The sequence below is a fragment of the Dermacentor andersoni genome, chromosome 5, assembly GCF_023375885.2.
Source record: "Dermacentor andersoni chromosome 5, qqDerAnde1_hic_scaffold, whole genome shotgun sequence".
Classification (NCBI taxonomy): domain Eukaryota; kingdom Metazoa; phylum Arthropoda; class Arachnida; order Ixodida; family Ixodidae; genus Dermacentor; species Dermacentor andersoni.
This window is the reverse complement of record NC_092818.1, coordinates 103,053,866-103,080,090: the sequence shown is the minus strand read 5'-3', so window position 1 is coordinate 103,080,090 and position 26,225 is coordinate 103,053,866. Positions and strand designations below refer to the sequence as shown.

The 26,225-nt window shown below is 45.9% G+C and overlaps 1 protein-coding gene across 3 annotated transcripts in view; it reads right to left on the bottom strand.

Annotated features, from left to right (window-relative positions):
• Nucleotides 1-208: 208 nt before the first annotated feature.
• The window catches only part of LOC126530987 (mothers against decapentaplegic homolog 3-like), a 64,390-nt gene continuing 38,373 nt past the window's right edge, over nucleotides 209-26,225 (bottom strand). For all 3 annotated transcript variants that reach the window (XM_050178340.3, XM_050178341.3, XM_050178342.3), the window contains exons 7-8: nucleotides 18,764-18,901; nucleotides 209-14,353 (exon numbers count right to left, since the gene is read on the bottom strand). In XM_050178340.3, coding sequence (XP_050034297.1) covers nucleotides 14,085-14,353; nucleotides 18,764-18,901 — 407 coding nt within the window. In that variant the 3' untranslated portion in view covers nucleotides 209-14,084. The remainder of the gene's footprint in view (nucleotides 14,354-18,763; nucleotides 18,902-26,225) is intronic.

Here is a 26,225-nt window from a genome sequence, read left to right as displayed (position 1 = left end):
AGGTATCAGCATCAGGAAAAGGCAACACCACAAGATCGTGGCCCAACAAGCTACAACATGAATCTGCTGTTGCCACCCTGCATTTTTGTCAGCGCCCCATCCGGTGTACTCCCGTAATGACACTATCGGTTACACACGTTGCAGAACCGCAACGCCATGTATTTGACACTTGACAGCTATTTCACTGTTGAAAGAAGAGACGCTCAAGTTCATTGTCGAGCAGTTTTATTATGTCACAGCAGAGAAAAAGAGTTGCTATCCAAAATGTCATTACACAAAAGACAGCCATGTAATATGTACACCTGAAAAGATGGATACAGTATTGCAAAAGCCAAGTTGACCAATGTTGTTTTGAGCTGCAACACCGATCGATGCGACAGGCTGCAGGAAGAACGAATCGGACACACGGCGCATGCATGCACAGCACAGGCCAATCTATGTTAGGGCTGCAGTACATTAAGCCCACCCACTGCGACAATGCAATGGCAGCCAGCAATATATATAGCACTCCTTTAGCTCACATCTAGAATGTCCAAACATTCCTGGTACAAGGATTTCAAGGTTTGCTTTACATACAAGCAGCCAAGGAAGCAACATCTGCCACAGGGGCACAAGTGACTACATTAAATGCTCATTGCCTTAAGCTTCGATACCATTTGTGTGGCACCGCACGGTTAAAATGTTACTTGTCCCAATGCCATTTGCTATTTAGTGCGACGGCCACAATTCATTCAATCATAAAATGTGCACTTTCAGCACTGCCACAGGATGGTGCCACACATTTCTTTTGTAGAGTAGCCTTTTCCAGGTAGCATGATAAGCCTGCATGTCTTTTAGCTGCACGAATCAAGCCTAAAGGCATCAACTACAAGGCCTGTAAGTAAGAGTACCTTGCAATCAGTTGCCCTTGGCCACCTGTATAAATAACGCATTTATACTAAGACTGAAGGCATTTTAACCTGTTTACGGTTAATGGTTGTAACATCACTTTGTCGAATGATTATACGGATGCGTGGCAGTGGTTTTGAAGATGTGACATTAAGCAACATAATCACTAAACATTTAACATCAGTTCTTATGCCAGCATTTCAGGATAAACAGAGCGACAGAAACCCGCTGGCATAATGTCAGCTATAAAAAAAAGCTTTGTTTTAACAATGGAAAGTATGAATCTTGGCAATCGCTGTATTTACCCGAGAAAATCCTGCCCTCATTTAAAGCTTGCAGCACTTCCTACTTGGGAGCTAGAAAACGGAGGGGAGAAGAGGAATCCACTAAAGAGCACTCAAACACCTGCACCACAGCAGGCTAAGTTCAGCGACAGCAACCAAGAACACATTTTCTCAGTTTTAAAGAACTACGTGCCAAACCATCCTACAAGCAAATTCTTTAGCATAGTATTCAGTGGTTGCACATGCAGTGTTGGAACGTAGCCAAAATTCAGGCTCATCATGCAAGCCCAGTAGACCACCAAATTTTTTACAAGAGGGGGGGGGGGGGCGCGTAGTGCATGTCTTACACACAGGTATGGTACTTTACTGACAGACACTGATTCCTTATCAATAGTGAAGTCCTTTTAGTTCAAAACTCTATATAAGGTTGAACACAAAGTTGGGCATAGAAGGCCTAATGAAGCCATTAAACGATTCAATCGAGTAAGAAGAGCAAACACGCAGCTTGCTCCTCTTCTCTATCAACCAGGTGGGGGGCAGCAAGTAGCAGTTGAACCTTGCTATAGCGATCACAGATATAACCAAACCCTGTTTGTAATTACTTAAATCCAACATTTGGTTTGTTGGCACTTCATTCCAGGAAATTTCCATGACAAAGCTAAAGCCGAGTGAGGTTGCCCTGTAATTGTCATGTTTAGTCTTTTAGCTTGAATTCAGACTTGGAGTACTAAAAGTGCAAGCGTCACCTACAGGCTGCACTTAGCATAAGGATGACAAATCACATGTTCATAACTCAGTTACAGTTGCATACAGTTACAATGCATGGTTCACAATAATGTTAATTTCGCAATAATGGACTTTCGCATTACAGGAAATTTGCGACCAGACACCTTCTCTATGCACAAATTTGTCTACTTGCGCTGCGATTTGCTGCAAGTCGGTTCAACCGCATGATCTCACACCAGCAGGTAAGCTGGTAACAAAGAAAAAAACAAAGGAAGAAAAAATTCACTGCGGAACATCCTCATTCACAAGACTGTTGCCCCTTGATTTCCATCACATAAATTCTGGGAGCTGTATGCGAGTTGCTACAGAGTTGACTTAGTGTAGTGCAGCCCTTCCAAGACCAACGACACAAGTTCGTCAGCAGTTCAATCACCACAAGCACGAAAATTAGTTCGAACACTCCCTTCCTTTTCATCTCTTTCTCTCTCTCTCTCTCTCTCTCTCTCTCTCAGTGGGCCCCATGACAGAGTCGCTGTACAATGTGACAACACCTCGATGCACCTTGCCAACAAGAAAAAACTCCATACTTGGCAAGGCAGTGAACTAGACAACACCCACAACTGCTTCCCACAGCAACACTAGCCTACTCCAATGCGAAATATCACAAGTGGCATCGTGTGACATGGTCAGCTGCTATGTAGAAAGCATACAAAATGGTGAAGAAAAAAAATGGGGGGGGGGAGGTAAGGGAAGCTGAAAGGGACAACAAACGACAGACAGGCACCACTGGAACTGCCAGAAGAACAGTGTTCAACACCTAGATGTAATGCACACATGCATACACACACTACTTAAGAAAAAAAAAAAGAAAAGAAGCACACTGTATAAAAGACAAGCAAGCACACATTACTAAAGAGTGAACAACACCCGGAGGTATAATTGTCTATGCAAGCTCAAACCAACGGTTTTGTTCTTGTTAGCAGAACACGCTGTCTCCCGGGAAACCTCCCACCAAATATGGACCCCGTGACTCTTGGTTGTGAAGAAAAAAAAATATATATATTGGAAGCACACTCGGAAGATACAGGAACAAGCAAAATAATAAAAAGAAAGACACTTAAAGGGTGTAGAACCAAGCACGGCAATGGCAACTTGCGCAGCAAGCAACTGCTCGGTGAATAGATTTAACGGCAAGTAATTCACATCACATCTTTCATCGACACAAACCCTGGCCAGCAGGCAACCTACAATGCATGTGGACTGAATTTCACAAGCAATGGTGAAAACCAATGTTGGCCATCAATGATGCTGGAAGTGTAAAGACTTCTGGTAGGCATCCAAGACATGCTAATGGCAACCCAGGTGCGCTCGCTGTGCAATCTTCCAATGGCTTGGCTTATTTCAAGAGTACGAAGAGAGTACTCCCCATCTAGCTCACACCTTCAAAACTTACAGCTAGTGAATTCAGGTGACTTGCACTTAATGACTAACGCAGACACAAAAACACAGTGCAAAATGGGCACAACACTGCGCTGCGTTTCTGTGTGCACTGTGGTAATCCCTGGCTAACCACAAATGAAGAGACAGAAGTACAACCCTTTTCCTGACATTGTTACACTAGTGTATGCTCTAGATGACACACACACAAAAACATTCATATAGCAGTTATAAATCTTGTCACTAAATTGGTGAATTTACATGTAATGTAATGAAGCGACTTCGCATGGAGCTCAAAAATGGATGGTCGTTTTCACCTCACCTATGCGGAGTCACTTCATCGCACATTCAAGAATATGTAAGCTGTTTTAGCGGTGACCATTTTCGCTTTCCTGCGTTGTGCACGAGGTTCACGTATGGGCACCGTAATGTCAAATTCTTTGTCCTCTTCAGTGACAAGATTTATAATCGCTATACTATTACTTAACTGGTCCAGATGGTTCTCCATCGTACCCTTGACTACAACAAAACAATATTGGAGGGCTCTGTACAAATTTTGATTGCTTGGTGCTCTCCAATGTGCACCCATGTTTGGAAATGGCTGTTTCAGCATTCCGCCCCTACCGAAATGTTGGCAAAACAGCCGGGTATCGAACCCGCATCCTTGTGCCCTGCACATGAACGCCATAGCTACTAACTATGAAGGAAAACTAAATTCGAATGCTTACTGCAATGGGAAAAATGATGGATGGATAACAAACAGTATCTACTCCTTTGCTGGTCTCGGCAGCTTGTTAAATGGCCATTTCAAAAAGTTTGGATGGCAGCCTCCACAGAAGACAGTAGTCGGCACGACGCAACAGTTAGCAGCATACTGTGGCAAATTTGCTGCACCAGGTTTTCAAGTGACTACGCAATTGGCAGACAGTGCACAAGCAATTCACCTTGCTGGCCACTCAACGACCCAAGCAACTCTTATCCACAATGTTGGGTTTCGACAAACGTAAACAGTGCACATGGAGATGCAGCCACAAGAAATAATCAGCTATAAGGTATTTCGGGGCAAACACAAAAATGGTAAAGTGGCTCTCAAGTATTGCACACGCAGTTGCAGCACAAAGGAAAAAGAAAACGAGAAAAAGGATCTCCCAAAAAACTGGTCATCTCCAATACAGACTCACGAAAAACTAAACCTCCACGTAAAAGAAAGGAGCTTCTTTTGATTTCAGAACAGCAAACTGTCCCCAGAGAAATGATCAATGTAATAGCGCATACTGGAAACGGCCGAGCCTGCATCCAAGTATCGGTAATTGACTAGGTATGCATGCACTTGGTGCACGCTAGATTAACAATTTCAAAACAGCGTCTGGACTCAGTCCCACCTTGGTGCAACTGCCCAAGTAAATTCTACTAGCTACCAGCCTAGACCAGTTCCAAAGTTCTCACGCTGGACAGTTCATCAACCGTTTAAGTCCACACGGTCAGGAACCAGCATACACACAAACTTGCAGAACTGGCATACCGTAAAACAGAAGCTGTGTGCAAGTAGCAGAAGCAGCATGATGAGAACAGATGTGGTGCCTCCTAGTAAAACTGCCTGCAACAATGCATGCCAGCTATTTGGACAAGTAAGTGTTAAACAAAGCACCTCTATCAATGCTACGAAGTCCCGGGTTCTTCTTTTTCTTCCCCCCCCCCCCTCCAATAGTAGACTACTTATGCTCCCAGCTTCGTCCAGTTCACTGCTCAAATTGGCATGCTCAGGCACTAAAAAGAACTGCAGGATTTCACATCATACAGCAAAATGTAGAGTATAACTGCAGATTTTGCTGTACAGCTGCTGCTGTAAGACCACCTAGATAAAACAACCCGAGGAATACTGGTCGCTCTTTGCGGTCAATAATGTGTAGTTGTTGAACGTTGCGCATACCTTCCAAAACTGTTTCAATAAGTGCTTGCCATAAAGGTACAAGTGCTACACAGTTAACATAGCTGCAAAGCAACAAGCAGGGTAAGGTGAACTTACTTTCCGAGAAACCCGTATGGGGTTTCCTTTGTAGCCTTGTGCTGCAGTCGGGTGGATCACAAATTTTTCCCTTTCATATTCCACTGCTGACACAGGCACTGTATATGCAAAACTGCAGGGTTTCCTCATGGCTACTGCTTGCAGTCAATACTGAAACGTGCATTCGAGCAGAGCAAATTATTCATGCCTTGCTAAAACTGTCTAATTTCTAGAACTTAATGCGCGCACTCTAGCAACCTTAACTGTAGAAGTACAGAAAGGTAGTTAAACCTACACTCTTATGATGGTAGTATTTACATAAAGCAGCATATTTTTACATTTAAAGGCAACACGTGTTATCATCCAGGACCTTTACAACAGCACTACCCCATGGGCGCCGCCATATCTGCTCACGTCACAGTGCCAGCCACTGGGCCCCTACCGATCGATGTTTGCTCACTTGTTTACAAAGGCCACGAGGGCCTCAGGCACGGCTTAGATGGCCACCATGGTGAGCAGCGAGTGGGTAGACAACATAAGACTTTGGCCAAAGCTGCAGACACAATGCAAATGTACCCTTGGTTTGTGCTGTGCTTGCTGTGCATTGTCTGTGCTGAAGGATGACGAATGTAGCAGCCTGATGTTTGCTTTTGCCCTTTACATTCTAGTCTTACCAGAGGTAGATTTGTAGGGCTGTTACAGCAGTGCGCCTGTTGTCGTTAACTGCATGTGTAATTTCATTTGGAAATAGGCATGAGTGCCCTAGCAAAAAAATGCGTTCGTGATCTGCTCCAACGATTGGCGGCTGATTCAGACTAATTCTTGTCGCCAACGCTGCTGATCAGATAACTTGGGAAAGGTTACCTGATGACCTACAGTGCAGATTAAAATGTATTCGCATCCACATGAACAAAAGTGCTGCAATTCGCTCGCTCACTCGCAGTTTAATTTCCGGCACAGGAAGAAAACTTGCAGTGCATGCCCATCTATTTTTCCACATTTGACTTTGCTGTAACAGAAGGTGAAGTTGCTCAAGTATGTCAGTTACGCTTGTACAGGGAGGACATAAAGATGACTTGCATGCTCACTAAAGCTCAACATTTTGTGAAATTTTGTGCCAGCGGTGGCAGAAATGCTGCATCGTTGCTGCTGGTGGTGTTAGCCTGGCAGTCACTGATGGCAATTGGCTATTCAGCGCTGGCGATAAGAGCTTGTTGTACTGGCCTTGCAGAAGTGTGTGCATGACAAACAGTCGTAAATAAAGGTACTTCTTGTGAAGCTGAGGCAGATGAAGCTCGTACGCAGTCTCTTTTCGCACAGAAGGATAACCTTTTGGCTAGCTGGTCTAACATGTTGACTGCAAAACTAAGCTTGAATGAATTACACACAAGACACATGGAACAGACGAGGACAAGAGTTACTACCAACTGTTTATTTCTTTATTCCCGTGGGTGTTGACAGGAATGAACAGTTGGTAGTAGCACTTCTCATGAGTTCCTTGTGTAACTTATTTGCGTTTAGTTTTCCAGTCAGCTTCCCAAATAATGTTTCTGCCTCTGTTTTTTCAAACTTCATGATAGAGGATACCCCGTCTTTCTGCTGCTTTTACACATTTTAAATAACAGTAGCACTAAACAATTTCTGGACCCTCAATGAAATGTTGCTGGAGTGACAGCTGATGCCTGCTTGCTCTCGGTTCAGAACGCTTGGAATGGCGGTGAGTCTGTGGCGGCCCCTGGTGCACGGACTGCTCATTATAGAAGGTCTATAGTAACAACCATGCTGGTGCTGATGCTTTGGTCACATTCCATAAGGCCTAGAGCATCCATAGATATGATGTCCGAACATGACATCCATGACGCCTTTTCCAGCTCCCTCAATCTCTCCCATTGCCTGCACTGCACAAAAAGCATGGCGTTCGCGATTGGTTACTTACTCCGAGGAGCCACCATTGAGGGGTGTGATTCGGATGCCACCTATCAGAGTAAAATTGCCAGGAGCAATTTATAGGTAGCCGAAGTGCCAGGCATTCATTAAGTTATAACACATACGACATGCCACCTGGTGCCACAGTCATCCGTAGGCTGCTCCTGTAAATTCTGCTCTAATCAAAGTTACCTCTGACCTAAGACAACATAATCGCAAGATCAACATTACCACAGCTGCGACTACCATTTAGGGTAATGGCACGCACATTAACTTTAAACTATAAAACTTGCACCTTTATGATATTTTTCATGACAAAAGTAGAGTTCAAGTGAACTAATGTAGCCGGTACACACTTGGCGAGTGGACAACCTCAAGTTTGCCTTCCCAATCAAAACTAACACTGCCAGCCAATGCCTACAAGAAGGAAAGAGCACTCGAAGTCCCAATTACACCGCTTCTTTGAGGCAGTAAGCCAGTAATTTTAGCATGGGCAAAAAAATCTGGACAGCAAAGCTACCTGAACGATATTAGCAGGAAGTAACTTACTGTGCCTGCCCGGAAGCAATCTCAACAGCAGAGGACAGAAAAACAATGGCACAAGGCAACAAATTCTCACGGCACTGTACAAAAAAATGAAAGTATGCCCAAAAAACTGACGATCACAGCACAGGGTCCCCAAGTTCAGTACGGAGCCGAACCTATACCAAACACGACGCTTTGAAAATGACTAAGTTCCAAAAGGTGCTTCCACCAACTGCTCTACCAAAGCAATGAAGATATTAAAAACAGAAAGCAGATTACAAGAAACTGTCTCTTCCAAATGGTGCCAAAGCACACTGACACTCCACCGCCAAACTTTTGCAGCACCTGCCATCACATTTTGTTGCCCAGCAACTGTATTACAATGAATCCTTTTCCATCGATTCTATACATTTATCATCTGAGGCATGACAAAGATTGTTCAGTATACATTGTTGCCAGAGTTGTTAAATTGTAGACAAAGTAGTTGAATCGCTGAACATAAATGAATCATGGTTGAATCAATGGGACAAACATCCTTTTTTGGTCCATGGTTAGCCTCGTTTTGTCTTGCTGCACACTAAGTGCAGTAAGAAACGGAATTAATATTAACAGTTGCTAGCCTGGTAAACTTGGCTTCTTTCACACCAGCTCACCGTATTACTTAACTCTTTGACAAGGGTTGATTAGTATAGTAGACTTCCATTAATTCAACTCCAGTTAATTCAATACCGACCGAAGGTCCTGGCCGGTGCCCATGCCTGCATTTCTACGGGCCCAAACTTCCATAATTTCAATAATAAAATTGGCCTTTGCCGGGTAAATCGAACTTGACCAGTCGACACACACGCACCTGACCCCTATGTTTAACCAAGTAACAACCCCTTTAGTGGCAGTGTCTGACTCGGCAGGGCTTAAGAGACACTGAATGTGTTGAGCACATGTCATCTCCGTCAAAAATGCCTATTTTAAGGAAGATTTTCAGGAAATAACTGTAGCTCACAATGTCTGATTACGGTATTTACCCGATTATAATGCATACCTTTTTCATTTTTTAAGAAAACTGGAGTGAAAATTGCCTGCACAATGCAATTGCACCTGAAACCAAACCTGCCTTCGCAGCGTTCGTGTGCTTTACCGCACAACATGCCTTTAGAGTGGCAAAGCTGACTTTAGGGAACTGGCCTCCACTGTGCCATTAGATTGGGTGCACGTTAGATTTTTACTTTGTTTAGAAGCATTAACGTCATTTCTACATTAGTTTTGTACTTTCGACAAATAGGAAGTATGTGTGCGTTTGATTCGAAGCATGTTAGAACCCGGGAAATGCTGCCAAATGAATCAGTGGTGTGTTTTGGCATTTTTTCTCCATCTTATTTCATTCGACCCTCCAGATAATTCTATCAATTTCGCCAGTGCTGCCAGGGTAGAACTAAGGAAAGTCAATGGCATATAGAATGTCGCCAGAGTTATTCATCTGCAGCTAGACTTAGCTGAATCACTAGACAAACATTCTTTCTTGGTGCATGTTATGCCCGTTTTTGTCTACACTGTTGAGTGAAAGCAAGAAAAGAAAAAATTAACGGCAGCAGCAAGCCAGGTGCGGGTCTTGTACTTCACTCATTGAAATGCTGGATACAATACTAAAAGTTCAACCACTACATTAAACTAGCACATTTAATAGCAATGCTTCCTTCAGGTGAAATTCACAAAGGGAACAGCCAGTGTAAAAATCATCACCAGAATAAATTGTCTGTTGCCCTGCAGGAAACTTAGAGAGGATCATGATCGCCTCTCCAACCACTGCAATAGACTTGCACATCTGACAAACGCAGCCGCAAAAGGTGCGCATGACTGCCAAACCAAAATCCTTGGTGGTATTTCATTAGCATAGGCAGCTGCATAACCTGTGAGCCCTAAAACTGCTGCGTGCATACATTAATAGCAGTACACTGTAACCCCTCCCCCCTTGAATATTCATTCTTGAAAACAAATGGACCTAAAATGACCTACACCTCTTGCCTCCTACGTTCCAAGACAGAAGAACATGAGCCACCCTTCTACTGCACATGGCGTATAGGCCCGCGCAACTCGCAAACAAAGACAAGTGCACTCGTAAATGACTTGAAGAAAGAATCCTGGGGCCATATTTTGTAAGGATTATTTCCTTCTGTTAATTGCTTTTCCTCCTTTGTGCCTAGTATCACATCCCAACAAACATGACTTGTTAAAGCACGGGGTAAGCCTGCGACAATTACACAGAGTGGCCGATCATGGCATAAATGACGTGTGAAGGCGAGTGTGACGGCCAGGAACAAAACTGTGGAAAGAATGGGTTGGGAGAAGGATCGTTACTAAATCTGGCACTGGACACAAGGTTACTTAGCGTAACATGTCAAAGCTAAGACACCATAGGGGTAAAAAAAAAAAAAGGACATGCACAGACAGCATTGTTTGTAAGCTTGACCTAAAGTATGGCACAGTAGAGGAGCACATATAAAGAGCCAGGAAACCCTAGGAAAAAAAAATATATGATTGACTCATTAACAGCTGCATAACATCCCGTGGGTCAGTGATAATCGACGACAATCACATGAAGGTCCAAAACTACGGCATCAGTGGAGAAAGAACAAGCCATACAATAAACCATAGCGCTCACAATGCTACAAAAAGCAGGTTTCAAGAAAGTAGCAAGCAGGTTTTTGGGATGATAAGCAACGAGCCCACCGAAAATGCTGAATGACATTACTGCTTGCAAAATGCTTTCATTAGAGGGTTTTAGCTTGTCCAGTAATCCAGTAAACGCAGGCAGACTGGGCGTTTTACCGAATGTACGGGAGGCATGAACAGGAGTGACTTGACAGGTGGGGTCACCTCGTGGCACAGAGCTGAACCAGACCAACATAGAGCTAATACTGCATCAACCAAGTGTACTCTACTTCGCTGCTGGGGTAAATTTTCAGCAGCAGTGAATTGTGACACTATTACACCACTACAAAAAGTTAGATCAGCAGCAAAAAAGAATACACTTGGTTACTGCAACATTAGCTCTGTCTCTGTATGGTTGAGCTCTGTGCCACCAGGTGACTGCATTGCTCCAACCAATCACGTTCAGGCCTCCACTCATCCAGTAAAACACCCAGCTTACCTTCGTTTACCGAAATATTGGGCAAGCTAAAACTCTCTATTGCCTCGCCTGCCATGACAGCGCCAAATTCTCTCACTGTGGAGTCTTCACCCATGTTTCGCAACAGTATGGCATATTGCCCGACCATAATCCTCAATTCCAGGATCACCTCAAATTCTCAGCAGTCCTTTCCCTCCAAGCAGAAGCAGCACTCACAAATGCTACAAGAGAATGGAGTAATTCATGTGAGGCATGTTAGCAACGCCTTTACAGAAAAGAGGTTACATTCTCATTTACAGCTGTCAGTGAATGTACACAGTAACGGGAGGGAAATGGAGGAGCTATAGTATATACCCTGTTTCATCAAAATGAGTGTAGTATACCCCCTCAGTCTTTCTGTGTGCGTCACATTACACTGCAAACGAAAACTTGTGATATTGCAAAGGAATGGCATTGCTCACCACGAAGACTTCCCTTTTTAGGAGTGTTTGTGTAAACATGACATTTATAACCTACAGGTCAAATGATGCGCTTCCTGCAAGATTGTGATCAATACAATGTTTCTGCAACGTTGAGCTTACACCATAATCAGTCCTCTAGCAGTTAAGAAGCCAACCAAAAAACAGGTTGAAGGCCAGAAGTACGCTGCACATTTGTTGCGCACCAAGCCGAATAAGCCGTGCAGAGGCAATTTTGAACAGGGACAAGGTCTCTCTGTCACTGCTCTCGGTGTCCCAGAAACGACACACGAGGGAACAACCTTGACTCCATGACCTTGCAAATGATAGCTGGAACGTTTTTGAAAAAAGAAAAACACATACACGGATGGTAAACTTGTTTCCTGACACCTTGGAACTTCAATCCTGGCTCCCAATGCAGAAAAAACTTAAGCACACGTGGCTCAGAACCAAAGCTTGCTTAAACGCGCTCCCAGGGGGCGAGACATATCAGCACCAGCCTGCACAAGCCTCCGAATGCAAACGAAGCACCCCCTCCAAAAAAATATGTTTTGATGAAAACAGTGCTAGGCACTGCGACATCATAGTAAGGACCACTGCCCTTCTAGGGAAGTTTCGTGACAACTAAACGCAGGTGTAACAAGTCGAACCGGCATGCACACACACACGCACACAACGGGGGGAAAGGGGGGGGGGGGGGGGGGGGCAAGCTGAATGCCAACAGAACAGGGGCTCTCCAGCAGAGCAGCCGCATTCAACTCCCTCGCAATTTTGATCAATTAAAAAAGAGGGCTTCGCAGAATTCCCATTGAGAAATTTTCTTGCGGCATAATTTTCACACACTCACACACACACACAAAGAAAAGTGCAGTCATACACGAGGGGCATGGGCGGCTTTTAAAACTGAGAACTCTTACACAGTACGCAAATAAACTATACCATCTAAAGTTCAGCCTTTGTTGTGGATTCTCTCCCAGCTGGTCAGGCTCACGAATTGTGACATAACAGCAAGCAAGGTTAAAAAAAAAATGCTAGTAGCAAAGATTCAACAATAATCCTCTACAATATAACCACAGGCAAGTGCTACGACATTCTAGAATTAACCAGTTAGGCAGACAAGAAGGAAATGGCAGTTGCGGGCACTACGAGATGGTGCGGCACAAAATGGGGAATCAAGCACCGCTTCCACATTCTTCACCCAAAAGGACACACTCAATCATAAAGAGCAAAAGGCTACTCAACGATTACAACATGTGCAAGTATGAACGAGCAATGACGTGAGCACAGAACAACACGTTCTCAAGTATTAACATATCAAAAACTCGATTTGCCCATCTTAAGAACCACGACATCATTTAACATAACCGCATGCTGCCCAGAAATTCCTTGTGTATTTGTCTCAGCTGCAATAAGAGGACAACATTGATTCAGTGATGTGAAATTGCAACAACTTTCCTTAAGTTTAACTATACTCACTAACATTTTGAGAAGCATTGCACACTTTTGTTAATGACAAGAAAGCCTTCATGCCTATAGTTACAAAAAAATAAAATAATGCATGAACAAAGACAAAAAGCACAAGCTTTCATTTTTTCTTTTTTTTTTTTTTCAGTTTACACTCCCACAATTTTGTCCAGCTTTTTGCTGCTACCGGATCTGGCCTGTTCACAAAGCAGCCACAATATCGGCTGCCGCTCATCGAATAGCTCCTCGAACACATGAAAAACTCAAAATAACGTCTTTGCACAAATCTAGTTCTCCATTTAAGTAGCCCCACACTCACTAACCAGAAAGTCGATAATGCTCGTTCAAGAAGCAACAGAGCAAATATGCCAGTGGTGATGCAATGCTTGCAATCACCACCTCCTCTCCATATTATGGAAGAGCTTGTGTGTGGAAATGTCTAATGGCCAAACCACACATATGCTTGCCAGTGTGCAAAAGCTTGTGCAGGCGCACCTATGTATGCGCAGATGGTGCGAGACCGTTTGTATGCATCCGTATGCAGCGCAAGCAATGATATCTGTTCCAGAGAGATAACAGGCCGTGGCTGCCTTGCATTTCCACGTGCCTCGCTTCCGTGTAGTACTTGAATCAACACTTGGCGAGGCAGATTTCTGTCAGGCAAGAATGTGCTTTTCCTTTACTTTTTGTGCTGGTCTACAGCTCTAAAAATAAAACAATTGAATTTATCAGTATTTCAGCATTTTGAAGCACGGTGAATAACAAAGTACAAGATGAGATTTGTCAAAACAGCTATGATTGAGCCAAGTGGGCACACGTATCTCTCGTAGATGCAAACCGCGATTCCTCACAAGGCACAAGCTAGCACAGGCCAGCAAGCAGACTGGTGGTCTGGGCTTAAGAGTTTACTGCCTCGAGCATTTGCATGACAGTCGTAACAGTGTTACAGCGCGCCCCGATGCCGTAACTATCATGTGAGGCACGTTTTCCCATTCACGCAGCTTCTACAGCAATTGCTAGCCAAAAGAAAAACAGAGGGTCCACCCCTGCCCCACTAGTGAGCAGAAAAGCGACAAATGCTGCGCTTACAAAAACCGCCTCTCACCGCCCCTCTAACAACGCAACAGGCACACACGAGAGAGTGAAGAAAAAAAAAACTGCAAAACCACACACGCACACACGCACACACACGCCTGAGACAGGACGCACCGCTAACCGCTACGTCGGGAAGAGGCGACAGGAGGAGTTCACGACATGGAACTGCAGGGCACCCGGGGTGACCCCATTTGGGTGAGGACACGGTCGAGCCACTGCAGGGGGCCGTTGAGGTGAAGCTCGACCCAGCATGGGGTGGAGGTGACCGTCTGGCGCCGGTACTCGGCACCCCAGCCCTTCACAAAGCTCATGCGGATGGTACACATGCGTGTGAGCTGGTACACCGCCTCGAAGCCCCGAGACACCGACGTTGTCAGCAGGGCCGCAAATTCCTGGTTGTTGAAGATCTTCAGGTTGCAGCCTGGGAGAGGGGGGCCAAGAGAAGAACAGGGAAGCAGTGTAATTTTCTGCTGCTGCTTGCACTACTAAAGTAAAAGCTTAATTCACAACTCGTTAATTCAAAATTTTGGATAATTCAAAGCAGCCGCCGCGATCCGTCCAACAATGTATTGAAAGCAATATGTAATGCATCCCGCCAATTCGTACTGAAATCCGCACCACCAGTGATCATTCAAACTCCGTGTCATCGTGGATGGGGAGAGTGCTAGTGCACGGGAACATGTCGGCAACGCTGGCATCACAGCGCAGGCCACGCAGCTTTGCTCTTTCCATCTGCGGCCCTTTGTTTAGGTGCGACTGCAGAGAGGCGCGTGCGCCTTCACCAGGCATGGCCAAGACCTCTATTGCAGGTCGGTTCTCTCCCTCTGTTAAGACCTTTAAGAAAGAAGATTTAGATTAGGGGTACACAAGCCACTGGGGGCACGCAACGCCTTGCGTCCCCTTAAGGGGGGAGGTGGGTCTTAAAAGTATTTTTCTTATTTTTGGGTGAATCTTTAATAAACTCCACTGTCTGGGGTAATTTTTCGTGCTGATTTCAGATCTGCAATTAGATTTCTGATAGCTGTAGCAGTTCAAAAAATATTGAGGTCTGAAGTCAAATTAATTTCAAACTCGTTACGGGGCTTTTTGATGATTCCGTCTTGCTAAACGAAAAACTAAATGCATGACACCATTGCTAAAGACCTACTGTAGGGGGTGATGCTATTTTTATTCATTTGGAAGCATTTTGCGGACAAGAAAACAATCTTGCATTTATTATGAAATTTTTTTTCTAATTAGCAGTGATTACTATACCTGAATGTAATTTTCATGACGGCGCAAGAGTAATAAAAATAGCATCACCCCCCAGATCATTTCAATACGAATAAAATGATACCACCCTTGTCATTTTTGGCCAAAAACAACCCAGAAAAAACGCCCGTAAGGCGGAGTACAGTGTGCAAAAACATCGAACTGAAATAAACGCATTTGAAGTTTCAAACAAATGTAGCTTTTGCTGAAGTGAATCTACAGCAATACAAATGGCACCATTTTGAAGCTGTGTTTTGTAAGAATGGCCATACTAAATGTGTGACTGCACACTCTCACAATAATAGCACACTGGCCACTGAACTAGCACTAGAAACTTTATTAGGCACCACACTCTACAAAGAGCATGGTGCCTGGGTTTCAAACCGAAGTGTAGAACTCTGTATGGGCATGAATATAGTTCCAGTGTTGTACATGCAGGCTGCCTGATTGATAGCAGTCTCCATTACAATCAGTGAGGCACTTTTTTTTCATTTGGTAGAACTGACCATGTTACTGAATGAAGGCTCCGAGTGTAAGTAGCCTTCCAAGTCATCTTCACCTGACAGTGGCTGTGGAACTTAGGATCAGAGAGTCAGTGATAGATATGCAGCTGCTAGGTGCTTTCCAGAATTTTACTTTTGTATGATGCCTCGATCACTTCTGCAGCCAGGTGTGTACCAGCCCAAGGGGCCTAGTGAACAGAGCTCATGATGAGGTTCTCTTTATGAAGGGGTGGTATGATAGATATTGTTACGAGCTATCGTAACAATATGATAATAGAGTGAACGCGCAATGTGCTTGGTTGCGAGTCCGAAGTGCCGATGTGCGAAATGCATAGCTGCAGATACAAGGAGCCGACGTGCGATGTGCTTAGTTGCGCAGTTCAAGGTGCCGACGCGCGAAATGCCTAGTTGCGGGCTCGAGGCGTCGACACTCGATGCGCTGGTTCGCACAGTCGGAGGCGCCGATGCACAAAATGATTAGGTGACGGTCCGAGAAGTCCGCGCGCGATGTGCATGATCGCCGAGTCGGAGGCTCCCTATGCGCGAAATGTTTAGCCGCGTTTCCGAGGATTGCGTGCGCGATACGAATTTGTCACGAATTCGAAACACCGAGTGCTGAAAGGCTTAGCCGCATGTCCGAGAATTCCGCGCGTGAATCTTCGTCGCGAAGTCCGCGTTGCCGACGCTCGGAATGCTTAGCCACGAGTCTGAAACGTCCACAAGCGTAGGGATCGGCCACGCTACTGCGATGTCCGCGTAGCGCCCGTTTTGACACGTCGAGATTACGGCGAGTGGAGACGCCAAACTCGCGAGGTGTAAAGAGCCGAGCAGACGATGCGAGCGCCGGACCAATGGCGAACCGCGCTGGAGTCACGTGGCGGGCGCGGCCAATCGCAGACTCCGGCACGACCTTCAATCATTTGCTTTTTGTGCGCTTGTTTCTGTATGGAGGAGATCGCTGAAGCGGCAAATTTGAAGACGGAGAAATGCGCTTTCCAACGAGACAAAGATGGCGGCGCTCGGTCGCGCCGTTCCGGAGATATTGTGGCGTGAAAAACGCTGTTATTTCTTGATTTCCGCGAGATTTTTCGCCACCTTGGCTAATGAAACGAATTTTTTAGAGCACTTCTAGGTGGTTTACAGGGATGATATTTGGGTATCACACAGAAAAAGGGTTATAGAAACTGAAAATGTGATTTTCAAAAAATCGGTTTTCTGGCCATTTTTCGCGATCTAAAACCCGCGTCCCCCCTTAATGTAAAGCTCTCTAAAAAGGCGAATGCGGGGCGTGGGTGCGCGTGTGCATTTTTTTCTTTCTTTTTTCATGTTACACCTTGGGGGCTATGCTCTTTCCTTATGAGGAGTTCTGCCGAGAAGCGGCACCAGGCAATGTCTAAAACATGGCTGCCGTAAAACTCTCTAAGAATGCAGACGCTCATATTTTTTTTTTTCATTTTTTAATTTCTTTTTTTATGTTACATCTTGGGGGCTATGCTCTTTCTCTATGAGGTGTTCTGCCGAGTAGCGGCACCAAGTAATGTCTAAAGCATGGCGACCGTATCATTTTTTTTGGAGCTCACAGTACCAAAGAGCATAGCCTTCGAGATTTATGGCTATTACTAAAAGGAAAGCATCGCTGGGATATATGTCTGGACGCTACCTATACGTATTGACAAGTGAACTCATTTACCTTTTACGGGTGAGCGCTTTTACCATCTAAGAAATGTTATCGCTCAGCGCAGGATGCGTCTACGTGTATCGGAAGTTTCTAGAATGTTATCGATGCTTCTATCTGCTGTCTGTTGTCGCCGAACCTTGTGTAACCTGATTGCATGCATGCGCGACGCGAATGGCGCAGAACTTTGTGGAAGGCACGCGGGTCCCAGCGATTACTGTGGAGCATTCGACGACTGATCTATAAAAGCTGACGCGCTTGACTCGCTGATCAGATTTTGATGATCGCCGACTGTGTTCACCGTTGTTGCCATTCTTTAAGTGTAGCCTGTTTTTGTGGGCACAGGTTTGCCCAATAAAAGTTAGTTTCGTCTTTCACAGTATTGCTACTGTGTTCTTCATACGTCACTCCACGTGACGGAATAGTGGAACTCAGCACTGTGCAGCCGGTGCAGCTATGAAAGTACAACGGAGACCAACGTTGCAGCAGGTTGTGGCGCGTTTTGCAAGAGCATTTTAGAATCCAGCCGTTATTGCTGCGGCGAGCATTAGTGGCGCAAAGGCGCATTTATAGTCCGATGTTTTTGGCGCGCATCGCTTGTGGCCAGTTACGCTATGCCACTTGCGCGGCGCCAGCCGAAATGCCGTCCCCTCTAGACTTCGAAGTGCGTGCCGTCGGTTGCTCTCTCTGGAGCATGCGCAGGACGATCCCCGACCCACACGCCGCTTTGCACGGCCGTCTGTGACCGTCGGCGAAGTGGCATGGGCACCTTCCTTTTTCTGTGCCATGCATTGTGGGACAGCGCAATGAATGCACGGATGGAGCAAGAACCGTGTCGACGTCAAGCACGTCGGACTGCGTTGGCCGCGTCTGGTTAGATTGGGCAGCACCAAGGCTCCAAACTGCAGACGTTCTTGTCAATGTGACATAATGTGTGTGCACGCACACTCACGCTACGCCAGACTTCACCGAGCAATTATTTTTCAGCCTTTCATTAGTTTGAATTTTTTATAACTCAAACTTTCGTAGCATCCTTGCGGAATTCAAATTAACGAGCCTTTGCTGTATTAGCTTGTCCACATTGTCTAAAAGCATGCAAACTTATAGCAAAACTACCAGCTCCCCCCCCATAACCAAGAAGTGGTGTCTGCATTGCACTCATCAGTGACGACGCCCTCAGAGACATGGAAACCAATCTCGAAGCCCATAGGCAAAGTGCGTTATCGCTGTCAAGTTTTGAACACCTCTTGGTTGGTTTAGTGGTATATGCTGCTCATGTATAACAAATTTAGCAAATGTGAAATTTCCTTGGCATGGGCCTTTAATTTCCTTACAGGCTATATTGCCAGATTCCGTAAGTGTAACAGACCACAGCAGCTGCACAGGGAGCGTGAGGGCTCACCTGGAGGTATCTTGCACACCGTAGCAGGGTGCCATCCGTACCGCTGGTTGCAGTTGGGGCTTTGCACAAAGATGCTGCTGTCGCTCAGGCACTCTGCAAACACTTCACCACCAATGTAGTACAAGCGCACACCACGCCCTGAAAAAGATTAAGGAAACTGAATGGGTCTCTCGCCCCTTCAACATCATTAAATGTAGACAGGAGTCAAATGTGCTCTTATCTGCTACCCTTAACAGCTTTACAATTCGCAAACATCCCACAAATACGACCACGAGAGGGGGCATAGCAGCCATTTTTACAAAGTTTCACAAAGTGCCTGTTGCTTGGTACAGTCAAACCCGGCTATATCGAACTCGCAAAAAAACGCCTATCAGTTCGATATAGAGCATAATTCGATATAAGCCTGCTAAATAATTGGATGTCATAAAAGCACATACCATTTATAAAATCACTTTATTAACGAAACTAGCTTAGTTTGGCATAAATTAGTCCTGCATTTTCTTCTGCTTGGGCAATTTCGCTGCCTGCGACGCACGCACTTCCCCACGTTGTCTAAGGAGTCGGAGTAGCTGAGGCCGCAACCTTCCGCATTCGCGCAGAAGCGCCGGACTAATGCGAGTGCACCAATCACTTCGGAGGATATGGGCAAAGGACCGTAGTTGCTTTCCTCAATGTGTCTACTGTCATTTGTGCTCGGTACGATGTCGGCGATGTAGTCTTCGTTTCCGGGCTCTACCGTGGTCGCGACACCATCATCTGCACCCATAAACTCGTCCACCGTTGATTCGAATGTCCCGGAAATTTTGTCAGCTAGCCCCAAACTTCGGCAACACCGGCAACGGCTTCGTCGCATTCATCAGAATTTACAGTCCTCACCGAGCACGCGGAAACCGGCACGTATGAAGAACCCCTCGTACACGGCCGTGCGTATGCGTCGGGCGCCATGGGCACCGGGTTGCGAGCCTGGCCACTTTAGCCCTAATCGTGCCGAGAGTGCTCCTCGGAATCTTGCACGCTGCGGGGACATCCAACTTCTCATCGCGTTCGACGCGATTTACGATTTCCAGCTTCACGACGAAAGGCGAATTCTGCCGCTTCATCACGGCAACACTGCGGGAGAAGGCCCACAAGGCGCAAACACGATAAACCAGAGAAGCAGCCAGACAACTCGCACTTTCGCCATCTTGCACGAAGAGAGCACAAGAGCTTCTGATTGGCTGTCTGAGCAAGCGCTGTAGGCGGGCCAGGATCATCTTTTGCTGGGGAGTGTCGCTAGATAGTGATCTAAAGAAAGGAAGGACGCTTGATTCTGCAACCCGTGTGGGAGCACGGCGAAGAGTCGTCAGGGGAGAGGGGTGGCAAGTGAAAGATGATAGAAAAAGAGGGAGGACGGTGGCCTCCACTCCACTATGCGCGATACGGGGAGTGTCGACGGCTCGCCCGAACAGCCCGAGATAGCGCGGTCACGGTAGGGAGAGCAGTTGGATGGAGCCGCGCCGCCGGGTTTCCCCGCTACCACGAGGGAAAGCCAACCTCTGGGGGCACTTTTCCGCCGCCTGACGTTCGATATATCGGGAGTCACTGCAATATTTGTTCGATGTAAGCGTAATTTTTGCTATATATACTCATTGTAACTATACCGTGACCAGAAATTGTTCGATATATAGAATAATTCGATGTAAACGGGTTCGATATAGTCGGGTTCGACTGTATAATACAATTTTTGGATGGAACGTTTAATTTGCTGGTTCTCGTAAGGACTGTATCAACGAGATTCCACTGTGCACACAAGATTCAGGAAAAATGTCCAGCAAAATTTACACCTAACACCTTTTTCTCCTAAAAACATATTTCATCACAAAAAGAAATGAAATCAGAAGAAACACTTGAGCAGTGGCCACGAGAAGAGGTGTCGCACGCAGCCATACCGAAATCACGACAGTGCGGAAGACTGTGCACAGAATAAACTGCAACCGAAAGTGGAACTGCAACTGAAGGCAAAGAAAAAGGCAACTTATTAGTAAAGTAAAACCTAATTATACCGAAGTTGAAGAAGGAGCCAGAATTACTTAATCATAACCATTATTACATGTACCGAACATGAAGCTCTACGGAGATTTCAAGGAGAATTTCATTTACTTCGTTATACAGTCAATGCTCGTTACAACAGACCATAAAAATCTAAAGAAAAATGTTTGTTATATCCGAAGTCCACTCTATCCAAAATTAGAGCCACAGTATGTTGTGAAATTACTGATCATTACTGATATGGAAGAAACTGTTTCACTGCACGTAATGTACTCATCAGAAGAAAAAAAACGCGTTTGGCACATTCGGCTTGCTCCGCCAGCCGCCATGTTTTTTTTTGTGTCCCGCACTACATATAGCGGCAGCCGCCTAATTGTTGACCTGTTGTCATCCTGCAGCAAATACGAGATGAAAAAATCTTTTTTTTCTTCTTGCGGAAAATTTAGCCCGCGTATGATCGCACCCCTGAATTTGCAACAATTTTTCTGGACAAAGAAGTGCGATCATTACGCGAGTAAATACGGCATATCGAATAATTGCGTATATCGAATCACCATGGATATACGCAATCAATTGCGTATATCCATATCACCTGGCAAATTGCATGTATTTTAAATATTTTATTTCTAATAGTGTCGGATGTAAAATGGATACATCGAATTCCACCACACTAGACGAAGTGTGCTCTGTTGACGGGCGGTGAGCTTTCCCATAAAACTCTCAAATGTAGCAGTGGCACGATGGGCTTTCCCGACTGATGCGCACTATAGCTGCACACATTGATGGCGCCAAGGGTGCCACTTGAACGTAGCAGCTTACACACGAGGCGGCTTGGCTAGTTCGACACCAATGATGCATTGCATTTGCCACACTGACTCTTCCTCGGTGCGCGCTCTGCGCCTGCCGCACCCCGCGAGGAATGGCGGTTTGCATCCGCAAAGACGTGCGACAGCACGCGCTCAATGGGTTCACTCATAGACACCTTGGCAGACACCACTTCATATTTTGTTATCGGCAGTGCTTCAAAATGCTTCAATTGACGGACATGGAGACCCGCAGCAGAAACAGCGGCCAAACGAAGACGCTGCAGAGGTTGATCCCGCAAGCGCTGATGTTGCCCCGCTCCCAACTTCAACCAAGGCTGTAGCTGCTTTGGCCCTTCTACGCCGCCTCGGCCTATCGCTTCTGGATCTTTTAAGACTATGTTGAGGACTCCGTGTTTAAGCACGCTGCTGCCAATAAGAAGCAGGCTACACTGTTGCAGTACTTTCAGCCAAATAAATAAATAAATACTTTGTGTGAAGTGAGTATTTACTGCGCCATAATTGGGGCACAATCGGGGACCGTTGTTCTGAGCACACATTCGGTTGCGCTGCGCGCTCCAAACAACGATTGCCGATCGCACCCTTGGTTCATTGAGTGATCTGCAGAAGTTTTTTACGTGTTGTTTATGCGATTTTATATATAGAATTCTAGCTATATCAAACTATTTCGTGATCACCACGCTGTTAATATATCGAGGTTCAACTGTAGTTTCTTCGCATTCACAGGGCTCTTTATAGAGTGCAAATAATCGCAGTACAGCCTGTAAAGTATGGCTACCTAAGTGACATAGTCTGCTTCACTACAGAAGTTCTGATGTTTTATGTCTATACAGTAAAACCTCGTTAAACCGTACCCGCTTAAACAGTAGTTTCGTTTTAAAAGTAGTAAAGTCAAATCCCCGACTCAACGGCCATTGAACATAATGTGTTTCGTATCCGCATAAACCGTACCAGCTTATCGCGTACGCATCGGTTAAAACGTAGCGTTTCAACTTTTCGTCGTGCAAACGCGGCGCTGCGCCGTCTCCATCGGGCGGCCCAGCAGAAAAACACAGCTCAGAGATCGGAACAACGGCCTCCAAGCGCCCTGTGCGTTTGCGCGTGAGGCCACATCAACATCAACATCATTTCGATGCGGTGCCAGAGAGCGTTATGGCGTTGTGCAAGCGAGGACTCGCGTCGTTCCGAAACTTGGATAAAAAAGACGCCGGGTGTTCAGCATAGAAGAAAAATTAGACATCGTCCGTGCTATCGAACGTGACACGAAGAAGTCGGCGCTGACACGCTACAGGGATCTGCTGCTGACTACAGTGTGTGGCATTTGGAATGCGAAGTTGCTCGGCAGCGCTGCCGCGACCGCAAAGATATGTCGGCTACGAGGTTCAACTTTTCGCCATCGTTGCCTGTGTTGTTGCCGAAGTGTCGACTAGCGACAGTGACGAGGACGACACGGAAAGCGATAGCACGGGCGATTCAGGCCCGACAGTGGCATAAGCTGCTCGTTACGTCAGCCTCATGAATGCAATCGTCGCGACGACAATAGGGGCGCGATAACGTAACTCTATTCCAAATGAAAATTATTCCAAACTCCGGCACCCGGCAATGAAAAAGGCGCCCCCGGGACTTCTGCAGCACTACTGTGCAAGTGCACGGTGAATACGTAACGCCAACGAGGAATCTGCCATGCGAGTGTTTGCCGAGAAGAGGAGGCTGGCTGAAAAGCTGGCACGCAGCTTCAGTAAGTTTGAGGCCGCTGTCGTCCTCGTGCTAGGCCGCCGCGGCATCAAACGAAAATAACGCATTTGTAGCGCGAAGTAAATAAAAACTGCATGTTTTTTCCCCTTTCATCGCACTCTCTCCGAGTTCCGTTTTCGACAGGTACCGTATTTACACGATTGTAAGTCGACTCGAATGTAAGTGGACCCCCCCATATCGCGTGACCGAAAAAAAAAAAAAAATTAGAGAGCATACCCGAGGGCGCATTCGATAACGAAAATTTATTAGTAGCTGACATGGTCACTGGGCTACTCGTCTTCACTAGTGCTGCCATCGTCATCGTTGCTGCGGTCCCACAGCGCGTCGTGGTCCAGCGAAATTTCAAATTTGGCAAACGACCGCACCAGGACATATTGCAGAACAGCAGCCCACGCCAAATGCACCCAACTACACGCAGCCGTCAGGGAGGCTCTTTTGACAGGTCCGGTTGGCGTAATTTCGCAGTCTTCTGCCGTCAGCCATTCGTACTCGCAGCGGAGCAGAACCTTAAAATTAAGGCGAAGGTCCGGGCTTGTTTCATGACCACGTCGCACTTCACTGGCAGGGACTGATCACGAATTTCAGCGACATACGCCGCAAGCTTAGCCTACAGCTCTGGAAAGCGTCCAGACTTTGGCACGTGGGAAATTTCTCACTTGTCGTCACAGGTGAAAATTTCGCTTCGCTGCAGTCGCCATTCTCGCACCACCCGTTTAGAAACATCGAAATTGCGGCCCGCTGTGCAGTGATTTGTTTCTTCGGCGTAAAGGATGGCAGCCCTCTTGAACGCTGCTGTGAACGAGTGCCGAACGATTAGTGGGCCTGGAGCACTCATGACGACTGGGGAAGCATAGAAGTAGCACGTAGCCGGCAGTGAAGTGAACCGCGTCAAACCAATACCATGCCAATACCAATGCCTTCAAACCGAGAAAGAGAAACCAGCGAGCGGTGTCTGCTCTTCCATGAACTACCGATACTCCCCGCGAGCGCCGCCGTTCTGAGGGTGCCGCCGCAAATGGGAACAGCGGCGCTTCCATCAACTATCGACACCCCCCCATGAGTGTTGCATGCACTGTAAAACTCTCAAAAATGTTGAAAAACCCTTCCGAAAAGCGAACAAACACGCGGGATAGCGAAAAGATACGGGTAGGGCCATAGAGCAAACATAAAATTCTAACTACATTGAAGCTCCCGTTGGTATCGCTTTTTTTGGCGGGGCTATGTTTCGGTTTCGATTGTAAGTCGACCCCCCAACTTCAGACTTCCAAATTAAAAAAAAGGGGTCGACTTACAATCGTGTAAATACGGTAAGTGGGCGATCTCATGGTATTCGGTTAAACAGTACTACCGTTTAGTACGTACCTTTCCCGAGCTCCGGCCAACTACGGTTTAACGAGGTTTCACTGTACTACAATCACGGCGTTGAGAATTTACCGTACTTCTGCTCCAATCTTATGTTTATTTGGACGCAGTTGACATTTCGCCATTATTCAAAAAGCATTAAATAATACTTGCATTTATCAATAATGACTATTCAATTCGACGATAGAATCAAATAGGACACTGTTCGATTAGTTATTTGAAAGGTTCGAATATTTACACACCCCTAGACTGTACGATTCAATATTGCTGTCGACAGGCTGTCAAATACTCTCAGCAGGCCGACAACTACGAGGATGCGTAGTCCCAGAGCACTTTTTTTCCCTAACATACCTTGTGCATGTAGCAGCCCTAGAATCACAGGGCTAATATTAAAGTGTATTAAAGGGGTCCTGAATCACTCCTCAGGTTTGGCAAAAAACCACATTCAGCGGATGGCATATGGCTGCTGTGAACATCTCGGCCAAATTTTACACTCATGCGGAGCCCATCGGGCTCCCAAGCGGGGTGCAAAGCCATTTTTTCTTTTCAAACTCTGCCTTTTCATCAGAAGCCTTGTCCTCACTCCTTTCTGGACCCTTTATTTCGTCATATAGCAGATTCCCATGCACGGCTACTGTTAGCAAATAGCTGACATCAATCAAGAAGGGTGTTTGGATTAGTGTGCTTCTTCCTACTGCTCCTGCGTATATTTATTGATGCAGTTTAATAAGCAGGCTGAAGTGAGTGAAAATCTGATTTTGATAACAATTACCATATTTACTCGATTGTAACGTGCCCTTGATTGTAACGCATACCCATTTTTCGTGACCGAAAAATTAGGAAAAAAAAAACAACCGCCCACGACTGTAACGCACATCCGTTTACCGTGACCTAAAGAAATAAAAATCCTTTACAGTACCGCGCACCTCATTCTTTCATACAGAAATACAACTTTCTCTCATTTGGGAACGAAGAGATTTACTCCCAATGCACTTAAATAAAAGATAAATAAAGAAAGTCGCAGTTTCGCATGAAAGGTGAAGCATCGATTACAATAGCAAATTAGTAGACAGCTATAAGAAAAGTAAGGATAGTAGTTTGATCTGCCGTATAAACTTTTAAACATTCGCATATTAACTAAATTAACAAGCATGGTGTCACACGCACACAAACGCTGGAGTGAGAAAGTGCGGTAGCAGGAGCAAGGGAATTGACCTCTGTGCAGCCTCTCGCTTCGATCCGAACTAAGCGACGAGAACAAAGCGCGGGAAGCCTAGATGCATAGACTCTTCTCTCCGCCACAGATTGCTTTCAAGATAGGGGCCGCGCAGCAGCGCCGTACGTAGCAGCCGCCGGCGTGGAACGCCTCTCCTGTTTGTGCCAGTCCCGCACGCAAGTTTCGGGAAGTTCGAACGCCTGTGATGCGGTGCAATTTCCGCCCGTCTCCACACACGTGATCGCTTTCCTTTTAATTGTGGCATCGTGATGAACTC